The sequence below is a fragment of the Trachinotus anak genome, unplaced genomic scaffold (genome assembly GCF_046630095.1).
Source record: "Trachinotus anak isolate AG129_WGS33_773 ecotype Australia unplaced genomic scaffold, CSIRO_AGI_Tana_v1 ptg000025l, whole genome shotgun sequence".
Taxonomy (NCBI): Eukaryota; Metazoa; Chordata; class Actinopteri; order Carangiformes; family Carangidae; genus Trachinotus; species Trachinotus anak.
In genome coordinates this window covers 12,160,763-12,173,252 of record NW_027273876.1, presented here as the reverse complement: position 1 = coordinate 12,173,252, position 12,490 = coordinate 12,160,763, and the positions used below count along the sequence as shown (strand labels likewise).

At 38.9% G+C, this 12,490-nt stretch overlaps 2 protein-coding genes across 2 annotated transcripts; one reads left to right on the top strand and one right to left on the bottom strand.

Annotated features, from left to right (window-relative positions):
- Positions 1 to 1,772: 1,772 nt before the first annotated feature.
- Positions 1,773 to 3,365, top strand: fgf21 (fibroblast growth factor 21). The gene is made up of 4 exons (XM_071463713.1): positions 1,773 to 1,920; positions 2,045 to 2,122; positions 2,278 to 2,381; positions 2,479 to 3,365. Exons 1-4 carry the CDS (start codon positions 1,773 to 1,775, stop codon positions 2,767 to 2,769), a joined length of 621 nt encoding a protein of 206 aa, XP_071319814.1. The 3' UTR covers positions 2,770 to 3,365.
- A 1,029-nt stretch (positions 3,366 to 4,394) lies between these two features.
- LOC139609320 (potassium voltage-gated channel subfamily A member 7-like) lies at positions 4,395 to 10,494 on the bottom strand. The gene is made up of 3 exons (XM_071463712.1): positions 9,435 to 10,494; positions 8,395 to 9,124; positions 4,395 to 6,140 (listed from the first exon to the last, which is right to left on the bottom strand). The coding sequence occupies exons 2-3, from the start codon at positions 9,079 to 9,081 to the stop codon at positions 5,235 to 5,237; spliced, it is 1,593 nt and encodes a 530-aa protein (XP_071319813.1). The 5' UTR covers positions 9,082 to 9,124; positions 9,435 to 10,494; the 3' UTR covers positions 4,395 to 5,234.
- Positions 10,495 to 12,490: the final 1,996 nt, after the last annotated feature.

Sequence of the window (12,490 nt, the reverse complement as noted above, 5' to 3'; positions counted from 1 at the left end):
TAAGTTTTTAACTCATGATGACTGAATTTGTTTGCCAACTTTACATACGCTGTTGGAAAGGAATACATTTGGAACTGCATCAGAGATGGAGACAGACAAAATAACAGAGCATCAACAGATGGAAATACAAAATACAGGGGTTTTTTTGTTTGTTTGTTTGGGCGGGTTTCACTCAGGATGGTTTTCTTGGTTTGGGCTTTTTGCAGGTAAACTAACTTCCACTGTTTAATTTCATATCTATATTGAATTTGAGATGGGCAGAAATAGCAGCTAATATTTACACTGGATTTGTGTAGGCCAAATGTAGCAGCTAAAGTAACTGAAAGTTTTAATTTCAACAGGAAATTTCATGTTTAATTGACAAACTTAGAAGCTAAAGTTAGTTTTTTTTTTCAATTTCATGTTAATATTAGATTGTTAATCACATAACACCCAGTATTAATGATATTTTTTTAAATTTTATCAAAACATTAGATTTGTGGTGCCATTAGCAGGTAACGTAATTTTAAAATTTATTTTTAACATAAATATCATATTGAATGGCCGATTTATCATCTAAGGTTACTGACATTTCATCACATTACACTAAATTTTAGAATCATTACATTGTGGTTTGTTTGGTTTTTTTCTTTTCACCTTGCTACTAAAAAACTCGTTTGACCCAGCACGTGGTACCTGAAACATCCCAGAATTGTGAAACAGCGTAATCATCCCAACAATGTCTTTCCAGAAACAACCCAGCACTTGGTAATGCACCATGTTTCTTTACCAGACAGTCCACAAGCTGACGTGCCGCCTCTCTGGTGACTGCACAGCTGCAGTCCTGTAAACATTTGTCTTCTGCTCATAAATCAGTTTCACCCACTGTTTCCTTCATTCTCTCTCTCAAACACACACACACACACATCAAAATAAGATAAACACCATAAAACCCCAAACACAGCTTTTCACTTCCGCTCATAATTGTTGCTCTAATTTATTCAGCTGATGACGCAGAGAGTTAAGTTTGTCTTACATCTTCTTGCTGCTGAGAAATGTGTATATTTTATAAGTGGAAGCCTGGCGGGAGAAGAAGCCTGGGTTACTGTAAGCCGCTTTGTCCTGACACAAAGCATATTTGCTGGTATTTGTCAGTGTGAACAAATCACAAATCAAAATGAGGTTTTGTTATTGGACTTAAATATTTCAGCTTAAACTAAAAACTAAAAGCTTAAACTTATCTAAAATTCAGTAATACGGGAATATTGACATTTTTCTGGCAAATATCCTGACCCTGGTGCTTGTGTATAGTTAAGCAAGAGAATCAATTTTCATAAATTGCACATACAATATATTATTCAAAGATCCATGAACAATGAAATAATAGAATCGCTAGGAAATTGCTTGGAAAACACAAAATCAGTAAGTACACGTTTATTATGCACTTGGCATAGAAGAATTCAAACCCTGCTGAAAACCAGACTTTACGAGCAACTCTTACTGTAAGTAGGATGGAAGAAGCCCATACATAGTGTGAGAACCAGGTCTTCTTCTAAGCATTAAATCACAGTTTAATTATGTAGAAATGTCTGACTCATTCGTTATTGTCATGAAGTAGGACCTCCTTCCCCTAACTGCTTTATAAGGGCACAAAACTTGCTCCTGTTCAGAATTTGACTGAAAAGAACTTGCTATTACTATTTATTATTTAATTTTCATCCTCATCAAGCTATTTATTTGTATTTATTCCTTATTTATCTTTTTTCAAGGGTTCCTTAATCTTTTTTTTCCAAATGCTTTCATTTACGCACACATCTTTCTCTTACCTGTCTTCTTTTCTCCTACTCGTTTCACTTCCCGTCTCTCTGTCATTTTATCTCACTGACTCCAACCCACTTTTGTCCTTTAATAATCAAGTCAGAGAAGGGCATCTCTACACAGGTAATTATAATATTTTTCATTTTAGTAATTTAGTAATGGATTCAGTGGAAATATGTAAATATTGATGAGAATATTGATTTTGGCTAAATTCTTCATGATGCTGATTTTGTTGTTCTTGTTGCAGAAAACCACAGAAGAGGCATGTATCTGCAGATGACCTTGGATGGCAGAGTGTCAGGAAGTGATGTTCAGACTCCTTACAGTTAGTATTATTAATAACAGACCGCATATGTGCAACCAATTTAGCATATTTTCCTTTGGAATACATCCACACAATACACTGGATAATTTGAGACCCAGAAAACTAGCAAGAGATTTATGAAGAGGACTCATCTATTTATGTGTCTGTGTTTCCAGGTGTGCTGCAGCTGAAATCAGTTAAACCAGGCCATATAGTCATCAAGGGACAGTCATCATCCCTGTTTCTCTGCGTGGACAGTGGAGGCCATTTGAGGGGGCAGGTACAGTAAGCTGAGAAAACTTCAACATCCTAAAATCCTTTAACATCTTTGTCCTTCTAGTCACTCACTGGCAGTTCACATCTGTTGCCTCTTTCAGAGCCTCTACACAGAGGCTGACTGCACCTTCCGAGAGCTGCTGCTCGCTGATGGATACACCCGTTTCCTTTCCTCGCACCATGGATTTCCTGTGTCTCTGGCATCAAAACATTCCCTAGATCGACACGCAGTCCCCTTCACTCGATTCCTGCCACTTAGGAATACGCTGAGCAGGGAGAGCGTGTCAGAAGAACCACCAAACAGTCAGAGATATTTCAACGTGGACTCTGATGACCCTCTTGGAATGGGCATAAATTCAATGGTCAGTCCTCAGTTCTCAATGGAAAAGTAAAGAAAATGAACTGCACAGATCTTTAACTGTATATGCACCTTCTAAAAAAGTATTTTTCATTCACAAGGTAGTACCTGCAGAATTTTGTTATGAGATGAGCAGCTTGGTCTTTATGGTTCTCAGCATGTGTCTATTATTATTCAAATATTATTGTAACTTATTTATTTATTGTGTATTTATTGTATGTGGTGGATGTCTAGTAGTTATTTAAAGACATGTGACTACAGATTTTTATATTTTATGGTTAGTAGTGTGAGAGCATGTTTGTGCCTGAGGAAGAAATGTTCCATGTTGCAACAGCATGTTAATATGTTTTGGTAAGAGAGGCGTTCCTCCAAATCGGAAATCTGGAAAGTCCAGTAAGCTCATGTTTGTACTACTCAAGTGTGTTTATTAGACTGGAGAGAACTTTGGAAGGAAAATAAACATGATATAAATTTTACCTTCGTTTTGTTTTTTTTGTTTTTTTTGCCACGCAATGACACAGCAGGTCAATAAAACAATTGAACAAACCAGGAAGTATGAGAGGAACTCATTCCAGTTCCAGTGATCACAGCTTTCACAGGGGAGGAGTGAGGAAATGGGTTGATTATTGTGGGGGCATGAGCGCTCTCTAGTGGACAAATAAGTAATGATCAAAAGCAGGCCAGCCTCCCTAACCCACTTTTCTTATGAGCTCTGGTCAGCATCTGAGTCTTGTGTGTTTAGGTTGGCCAAACCTATGATAAAATGTCTCTGTTATTGTACAGTTTAGTGTGTATGTATTTGACCACAATGCATCCTGCAAACTCTACTGTTCTGGACAGCTTCCATAAATTGTCTATATATAATGAACAGGATGCAAAGCCCCTTAAGGCAAATTTAAGATTTTATGATATTTTATATATTTATGACCTATAATTTTGTGGTAAATAATCAAAATTGACACCTTGAACTTTGAACTAGGGTTGACTTGGGCCCAAAACTGCATTTACCAAATGGTTAAGCAGGACCAGGTTTCAATTCAATTCAAACAACTGCATCATTTTAGACCACTTCACAGACAAAACAGGAAGTTTGCTTGTAACAGTGTTGAAAATATCATTTGGATTTTTTTTTGTTTGTTTTTTTCTCTCAATGTTAACAGGTTGATCACATTTTTATCCTGCACAAAGTTTATTCTGGTGTACCTTCTCTTTACCGACTGTTAAACTAACATCAGTAACACAAACTAAAACACATTATTTAAGCTGTTTACACTGGTGATGTTACATTAGTACACATACCTTCCATGGGTCATCACTCTGATGTTGTGGAAAGTGTTCCAGTGAAATCGAGAGCAACTTTCCTAGAAGCTACTGCTAATAGCAGCTTAGTCGCTGTGGAAAAGGTGAAACAGATTCAGTCTGGCAGACCTCACTGACTGAATGAGTTTGGAGATGCAGTAGCCCAAGCACTGAAGCATTAGGTTCAATTGTGTTTCTCTAGTTTGTTATATTTCATCTCCTACAACAACACAGCTACAGTATATCTTATAGGTAATAGGATTATTTTTTCAGTGGCACCAGTGAAGGTTTGAATCTTTTCTCTAAATAACTACTCAATACCACAGGCAACCATAAATAATACTGCTTCTTTTAAGAAAATTAATAAAATATAATCTTTATTAAAAACTGCATAATAAAGCAGATAAATAGAGAACTTCTGCCATAGCAATCAAAACTTTCCTCTTCAACATGAGTACAGTAGGTAACACTGTGCCATCAAGTAATGCTATAGTGTTGTATTACAGCATGATAAAGGTCATGTCAGTCGCTTCAGGTCACATAAGCCAAAACTACACAAGTGTGAACTTTGTACATAACGTACAGAAGAATGTTGAGAATGTGGGATTGGTTTACAAGAGATCTCAGTCTGTCTGCATTGACAGCTCTGCTGGTGTTGAGTTTTGATGAGACATGACATGTATACTTCCAATAATCTATCTGCTTCCATGACAAACATTAAGGCACAAAGTGACAGTACTAAGACATCATAGTTTCAAGGCACAGACATTCAGAAAGTCATTTACATGTCAAACACAAGCTGATAGCATAAATAAATAAAACAGCTCATATTATATTTATATCATGACCCTGAGAATGTAAAACGTACTCACTTTGAGTCTTTTTCTTGCTTTTTTGAAGCTATATTATACAAAAGTTGCTTTTCATCGACATTTAGCGGGCTGGTGCTGCAATAAATAACTACAAATGAACAAGAAAAGGCAATAAAAGGTTACTAGTAGGTATATAAGTGTTAAAATTGTGGCTTTACACAGTTCGCCAGTTTCTGTTTGACTTTTTTTTGCTAGCCTCTCTCTTCAGGAACTGTACCACTGATCTAGGAACTCATCTTAATTCATGTGCTGAATTTTGCTTTTTTATTCAGTTTTTCAGTCTTTTCCCACTAATGTTTTGACAATTGTACAAACACACTCACGCTCCCTAAACCTGAGTGACCAGTGGCTCCCTCAGATACATGTTTCCGCTTCTGAACTCTGTGCTCTGCCCTGCACACAGTCCACCCAACAGAGTCCCATTCAGAGGGTTGCAGATGCCTTCAATGGCATAATAATCCCCCTCTAGATCCCTATCCCCTTCATCTATTTCCTCCCCTTCTGGCTCCTCATCGTCCCACAGTGTTGTCTGGACATGGGTGTACTCAGTTTGATCCTCACATTCAGTCTCCCGGTGGTAGAAGTAGCTAAAATTGGATACTATGACAGGCACTGGCAGTGAGATGGTAAGCACGCCAGCAATGGCGCACATTGATCCCACCAGCTTACCCCACACTGTTTCTGGGTACATGTCGCCATAGCCCACAGTGGTCATGGTGACAACTGCCCACCAGAAGGCATGTGGTATACTGATAAAGGCCGTGTTGGTGTGGTCAGCCTCAGCAAAGTAGATGGCGCTGGAGAAGAGGATGACACCAATAAAGAGGAAGAAGATAAGCAGGCCCAGCTCACGCATACTGGCCCTCAATGTCTGACCAAGGATCTGTAGACCCTTTGAGTGTCGAGACAACTTGAAGATCCTGAACACCCTCACTAACCTGATGACTCTGATGATGGCCAAGGAGGTTGCTGGACTGGCGTCATTGTCCTTGGCCAGCTCTGTTCCCAGAGTAACAAAATAGGGAAGGATGGCACTGAAATCAATGATGTTCATAATATCCTTGAAGAAGTGTGTTTTGCTGGGAGAGCAAGTGAAGCGCATGATGAGCTCGAAGGAGAACCAGCATATACAAATGGTCTCCACCAGGAAGAAGGGGTCATGGAAAACACTTTGTGGAGGGGGCATGTTCTCTGATACATTCTTTGCCTGTGAATGGTACCTGTAAAAATATTCCTGAAGTGGAGAAGACAGGAAAAATATAAATGTATTTAATATAACAATATCACCATAACATGAATAAACAACACAACAAAAAACTGCAATCATTCAAACTGTTCATCAATAAATTACAAAATCCCTCGCAAAGGACAAGTTTGACATTTGGGGAAATATTCCTAGTCACTTATTCAAAAATGTATACTGCACCACTTTCAAGTTTGTATAGGTTGGTAATTATGAAGCTAAAAGCAGCATCCAGTTAGCTTAGCTTAGCGCAAGGAATGGAAGCCTGGCTCTTTCATAGAGTAACAAAATGCACCTACAAGCACCTCTCACTAATTAATATATTATATCTTGTATGTTTCATTTGTACAAAAGTCAAATGTGTAAAAATGTATTGCCAAGAAATAGTTTGGCACATAAGCCTTCATAAAATGGCAAATTGGCAAACAAGATATAACGTGTAAACTACTGAGTTTTAAGTTTCGACAGACCCGCGCTTGCTGTTTCCCCCTCTTACCAGTCTGCTTATGGCTCCAGCTTCATATTTACTAAATAGCCATGAGCAGTATCTATCATCTCATCTGCCTTGGCAAGAAAGTGAATAAAAAGTTGTTCCCATAGTAATGCTGAGATACTGTTTTGTGGTGTACTATTAAACTACACTGAATTTCAGTATGTTGTCCACCATCTCATTGGTTCACACTTTTGGCAGCATCATAAAAGTGCTTGACATCTGTGGCTTTACATTTCAATCATAGCTGTAGCAATCTCTTTTTCAGTCCACCGGTCATTCCATCTTTCGTATCAGTTAGCATTACATTCAAGCATTAGGTGGCGGCTGTTAAAAACATCTTGCACGCAACATCAAGTTAGAAGCATGGAAACGGATCGTATGGATATATAAAAGGATCCCTTCAGCATGCTGTAATGGGCTGCGTGTAATATATAAAGTTTCAGGGCAGTTTAAATGAACCTAGAGTATTACTTATGGCTTTCAGTAGCAGGTCAGTGACAGTGTTTATTGCTAAAGGTGAATATCCATGTGTTGATCAGTTCCAAGGGCTCTCCTAAGACTAAATATAACCCTGTGAGATCTTCGAAGAGAAACATGAGCGTCTCACTGCACCTCTCCTCATCCATCTCCACCTTCATCGCTATCCTATCTCTCTGGCCACTACAGCTGGGTAACATTGCCATTGCAGTTCAGTGGGTCTGCCGCTGACTTGGACAAGGAGTAAGTTACAGTAGTTTCCTGGCAGCTCACTTGTGCAAAGGCAGCCTGGCCTAGCACAGCAGTCCTGGAGGAATGTGTTAACATGACCCAGTGTATGCTACTCATCCTGTGAGACCTTTTAGTCTCCGGTTCTAAGCCACCGGAAAGCTTTGGCTCACCTTTGTCTATGTGTTTGGTCACTTGTGTGACCTTTTATTAACACACCTAACTGTCTCTTCACCATGTCTTTCTTTTCTTTCTCTTTATTTGTACTCCAGGCCCCACCCGTTACTCCCTGTACCCTTCAGCACTTCCTGAATCCGAGTGTATCAAATTTAACAGCCGACTAAAATAATCACACGATAAGCTTCCCTCAGTCTCTCTCCCTCTTTCTCTTGCTCTCTCTCTCTGGTTTGCTGCCAGACATATTGGCCAATAGTTTTCCTCATGTCAGTATTTTTCCACTTAACACACTGTAGTACTCACTGAGTGTGTGTTTACCCAAACACCTGCTTACAATGATATCACATTTCTTTCTGACCCAAGCAGTCACAAACATCCCATTCAAGACTTTATAACCTTGTGGTTTGATTCAGTGTTTATTCAGAACTTTTAGCACTGAATAATATAATATTAAATTATATAATATATAATTGGTGTGATACTGAACATAAAGTCTTGACATAAAGATTGAGTAGTAGGGTTGATTTTTCAAGAGAGAGACCTACAGTAGCAACAAATCTTCTTTCATGTCCAATTCTTGATGTTAAACCAACCCTTCCCACATTCTAAATTTGATTTAATTTAATCCACAGTTTCCTCTCTTGATTGCATTCCTAGTTCTTTTTATACCGCCACACATTCTGTTACTCACATAAATGCCCTAAAGGTGAGTAAATAATTTGTTTTAATGGAGAATACTTACCATCATCTCTCTGTATTATGCCATTCACCTGACTTTGCTGAAATTTGGAAACCCTTAAAAACCCCAAAAAAGTATTTACACAGTTCATCCTCCCAAACTTACAGCTACACTTCAGTTACATTTCCTACCTCTCGTGACTCTTTCTCATTCCTGAAGTCTGGCAGTGTCTCCAGGCAGAAGATGAGGATGGACACCACAATGACCATAACACTGATGATGGCTATGATACGTGCCCCCGATGAGGACTCAGGGTGCTCAAACAGCATCCACAGTCTTTTCTGGATTTCGTTGGACGGCAGCAGCCTCTCCTCCTCTTTTGGAAAACCTTCATCCTCCTTGAAGCGGTTCATGATGTCCTCTCCTAGCTCATAGAACATGAGCTCATCCATGAAGATGTCCAGGGGTATGTTTGCTGGCCTGCGAAGCCTCCCGCCTGACTGGTAAAAGTACAGAATGGCATCAAAGCAGGCTCGATTGCGGTCCAGGAAGAGCTCGTTTCGAAGCGGGTCAAAGTACCTTGACCTCCGCCTGGGGTCACCAAGCATGGAGTCAGGAAATTGGGCTAAGGTGCGGAGCTGAGTTTCATAACGCATCCCTGAGACGTTGATGGCGAGTCTTTCACTCAACGCCCATCCGCTCCTCCATAGAGACCCAGAACGTCGGCTCTCTTTCTTCTTCTCCTTCTCATTTCCTTTGAGCTCCTTCTCTCCCTTTTCCTCACTGTTGAGTTGGTTCTTCAGTTGTTTATCTTTTTCTTTATCGTTCTCTTTCCGTCTGCCTCCACTTTCATCATCCTGCGGGTCACTGCTGTCCATCCCTTTAAGTATCCCAGACCAAGGAACGAGCCAAACCACTCTCCTGAGAATTTGGAGAACAACTGGACTTTGGTTTTCAGTTGATAAGCATTACAGCATTACAGCTGGAACTAAAACGCAAATGGCTGAAGGGAAGATATTGCAGCAGTGTCTGCGTCTTTACAATTTCCATGACAGATTTCATCACAGTTTACACACACTCTTACACCTCAAAATTTGCTAAAGACTCTTTAAAATGTTACCTAACAATTTTTATCTTGCGAACTGTGGATTACTGTGGATTACTGTGGATAAAAAATACAAACAACAAGCCATGTTAGTTCCCAGTAAATGAGATGAAAGTGTTTACTCACTAAATGTTAAACAGCTGCTGACAGACGTTAACGGCAGGATGACAAATTACATTGTTCGCCTTCCGTGGCTCATCAGGTTGTCCATCTTTCTCTCTGTCGCCCTGTCCGTCTGTCATCAACAGAGTCCTTGTTTGGTTGTCTACCTTCAAGCGACTCTCACACAAAGGTCTACTGCCAGTCCAGCTAAACTCTCTGGCTAGGTTGCACTCAACCTGTGCTTCCAGTTGTTTGCTCAGGGAACATCCACGATCCTGTCCTGTCCCTTGCTGCCTCACGTTGTCTGTCTTGAAATTTTTTCAGAATGCTGTCCTGTTGAAATTCAATCTCTCTAGACCCCTCCAACCCCTCCCTGTCCTTTCCCTCCATTTTAGCTGTGGGGCAAGACAACCTTCAACCTCCCTATCAAATGTCACGTTTGCCTGGCACTGCGTGGTCTGACCCACTCTAACAAGTATGGTACTCTGACGGACCGAAGTCTCTCACTGTACTTGATTTGAAGGTGTATTTTTTTTTTTTTTTAAATCAATGGATCTTTTGCTCTAGCAACAGTTGTAGAAAAAAAAACATACATAACAATGAGCCTAGTGTTTTCCAAGATAAGCAGCAAATATTTCATGTTAAATAACTATGTTTCATTGCTAATTTTATCAGCCCAATCTCACGTTGCTTCATGTCCAGGTACATGAAATGTGATCTGTTGATTCTATGTACATGGACACGAATTGTCAATCGTTTTTTGAGAGCATCAGCACAACTTGTTTATGAAATAGCAAGGAAATTTAAAAGTAAGTCTGCACCTCTGACACTCTGTGTGCAGTTATGAAGCGAACCTTGCCTTGTTTACTTGTTTTTTTTACTAGATAGGCCTTGTATTGCAAGCTAGCTACCAGAAACAGAGTTTGCGTGCAGAGATAGCACGTTCATTAAAAACCAACAGCTTGTCCTTGTCAAGTATAGTTCAAATTGTTGGTGTGACTTCAAGGGAGAGAGAGCTACTAAGACCAATTAGCATTTTGCAGTTGTATCTTATGGCCTACCTGTTATATTAGCATTGGCCCAGCTGTTTTGCCTGCTGTGAAACAAATTGTAATCCAGAGTAGGCTTAGAGATGCAATAGGAAATTGAAATATGGTCAAACAGGAGTACATGTAGCATACTACAGGCTAGAGTCATATAAAATTAGATTTATTTTTGCTTATCTTTGATCTTTTTCAGGGCCAACACTCTGACTTGCTTTAATATATGTGATTAATAACATTAAAAATGGCTGAGTTCCGTTCAGTGTCCCAGTAAGCCATTCATTCAGTCAAAACATGCAGTAGGTGGAATGCAGCCATTATTAATTATTAAATGCATCTGTGCTTTTCCTTTCCTTGCTTATTTAGCAAATGCAAGTTTTATTTAGCTTTCAAGAATGATGAGGCGTTGGATTTAAAGATAATTGGACCTTTTGTCTGCTTTCTCTTTACAATCGCTTCCAAATCATGATCAGCCCCTGCCAGTCTCTCAATCTGTTGCCCATCCCCACAGGATTGCTGTGTGACACACAACATGCGTCAGCAGGAAAAACAGCCACCACCTGACCCTTAGAAGACTGAATAATAGGTCTGTACATGATGTCGATAGATGTACAATCATGATGTATCCTATCATACGAAGGGACAAAGTAAAATACTTACAGCAAATATACAAAATAGCACAGATATCCTTTATTTTGTGGGTGTAATTTCTGGCAAACACATTTGTCAGTAGCCCAAAGAGATAATCTGTTGGCAAAGAGAAATGTTTTTCTGCTGCGACTGTAGAAGTAAAATGATTCAATGTGTGAATGATACAACTGTCTGCAATTTAACCTGTTAGCAATGAGTTTGTGTATATTTGAAAGTATGCCGGTAAAAGTAATGAAGAGCTAAATAATCACCATGTACTAAAAGGCCAAAATTTACTCTTGAAGAAGTGAACTAAAATATAAAAAATGTAAAATGTGTGACACAAGATGTGACAACACAATATGTGACAAGTTGTGACACATTGCATAACACTGACTAATAATAATAATCATCATCATCATCATCATCATAATAATAATAATAATTAATAAATATTAGTCTTAGGTCTTCATCCATATGAACCTACTAAAGCAGACACACTACTGTGTATTACCACCAGAGGGAGGTGATGTTTTGGTATAAAAGAGAAAAAACGGAGGCCTGTGCCGACATTTCCTCATTGCTCACCTTGCTGCTACAAACAAAACTGTATGATTATTAAGCATTAATTGAATGCAATAAGAAACTCCTCTAGGGTTTTTTGTATTTAAAGGATGTGAAAACCAAATACAAATTGATAATTTTGTGATATTTAGTTATATTCTCAGCATTGTGGAACATACATCTGGATAAGAGAGGACTGTGACAGAGCTTCTGGTTGTAAAATGGCTTAAACGCCTTTAGTTTTCATGCAGCTATCAGTCAATCAATCAGTTTGTGAGAGTTTGTGACTGCGGACACCACCACAGATGCAGCACCAAAGAAGAAATGTTTGAAACAGGCAGTGGATATCCATCAGGAGAAAATAGGTGACTCATCAGACCACATTACTACTTCTTGCCATGTGGTCCTCACACTAGCTTATGGTTCAATGTCTTCATCGTGACATAAGCATTTTTCAAAAAACAGTGTCAAGATTACTTAATAATGTTCTGCATTTGTTCACTTTTCCAATATTTTGTTATACATAAATGGTTCATTGATATTCTAGTTAATGACTGTGCGGCTGCTCTCCTAATTCTGATTTAGTGTTTTCATTACAGTACAAACATTACAGTCAACATTTTTCTTTTCAGTTTGTCTCTCCTGTTACCGCCAAGTTTTCCTCTTTACTCCAAAAACAGAATTATTCTGTATCAGTTCAGTTATAAAATATTTCACGTTGGTGTCCGGTTTCTTGCATATTAGAAGTTACAGTTACAGTCATTTGATATAGAGCAAGAAAAAGTGCACTTACATTACCTTATCATTCTCAAATATCATGACACAGTTATAGATGACCTCGAA

Bases quoted from the DNA above. Each gene is read 5' to 3' on its own strand.
- fgf21 (XM_071463713.1), top strand. From the start codon at position 1,773: ATGCTTTCATTTACGCACACATCTTTCTCTTACCTGTCTTCTTTTCTC. The intron at 1,921-2,044 runs GTAATTATAATA...TTCTTGTTGCAG, and splicing joins AGAAGGGCATCTCTACACAG to AAAACCACAGAAGAGGCATG. The intron at 2,382-2,478 runs GTACAGTAAGCT...TGCCTCTTTCAG, and splicing joins GAGGCCATTTGAGGGGGCAG to AGCCTCTACACAGAGGCTGA.
- LOC139609320 (XM_071463712.1), bottom strand. From the start codon at position 9,081: ATGGACAGCAGTGACCCGCAGGATGATGAAAGTGGAGGCAGACGGAAA. The intron at 6,141-8,394 runs GTAGGAAATGTA...TCTCCACTTCAG, and splicing joins ATGAGAAAGAGTCACGAGAG to GAATATTTTTACAGGTACCA.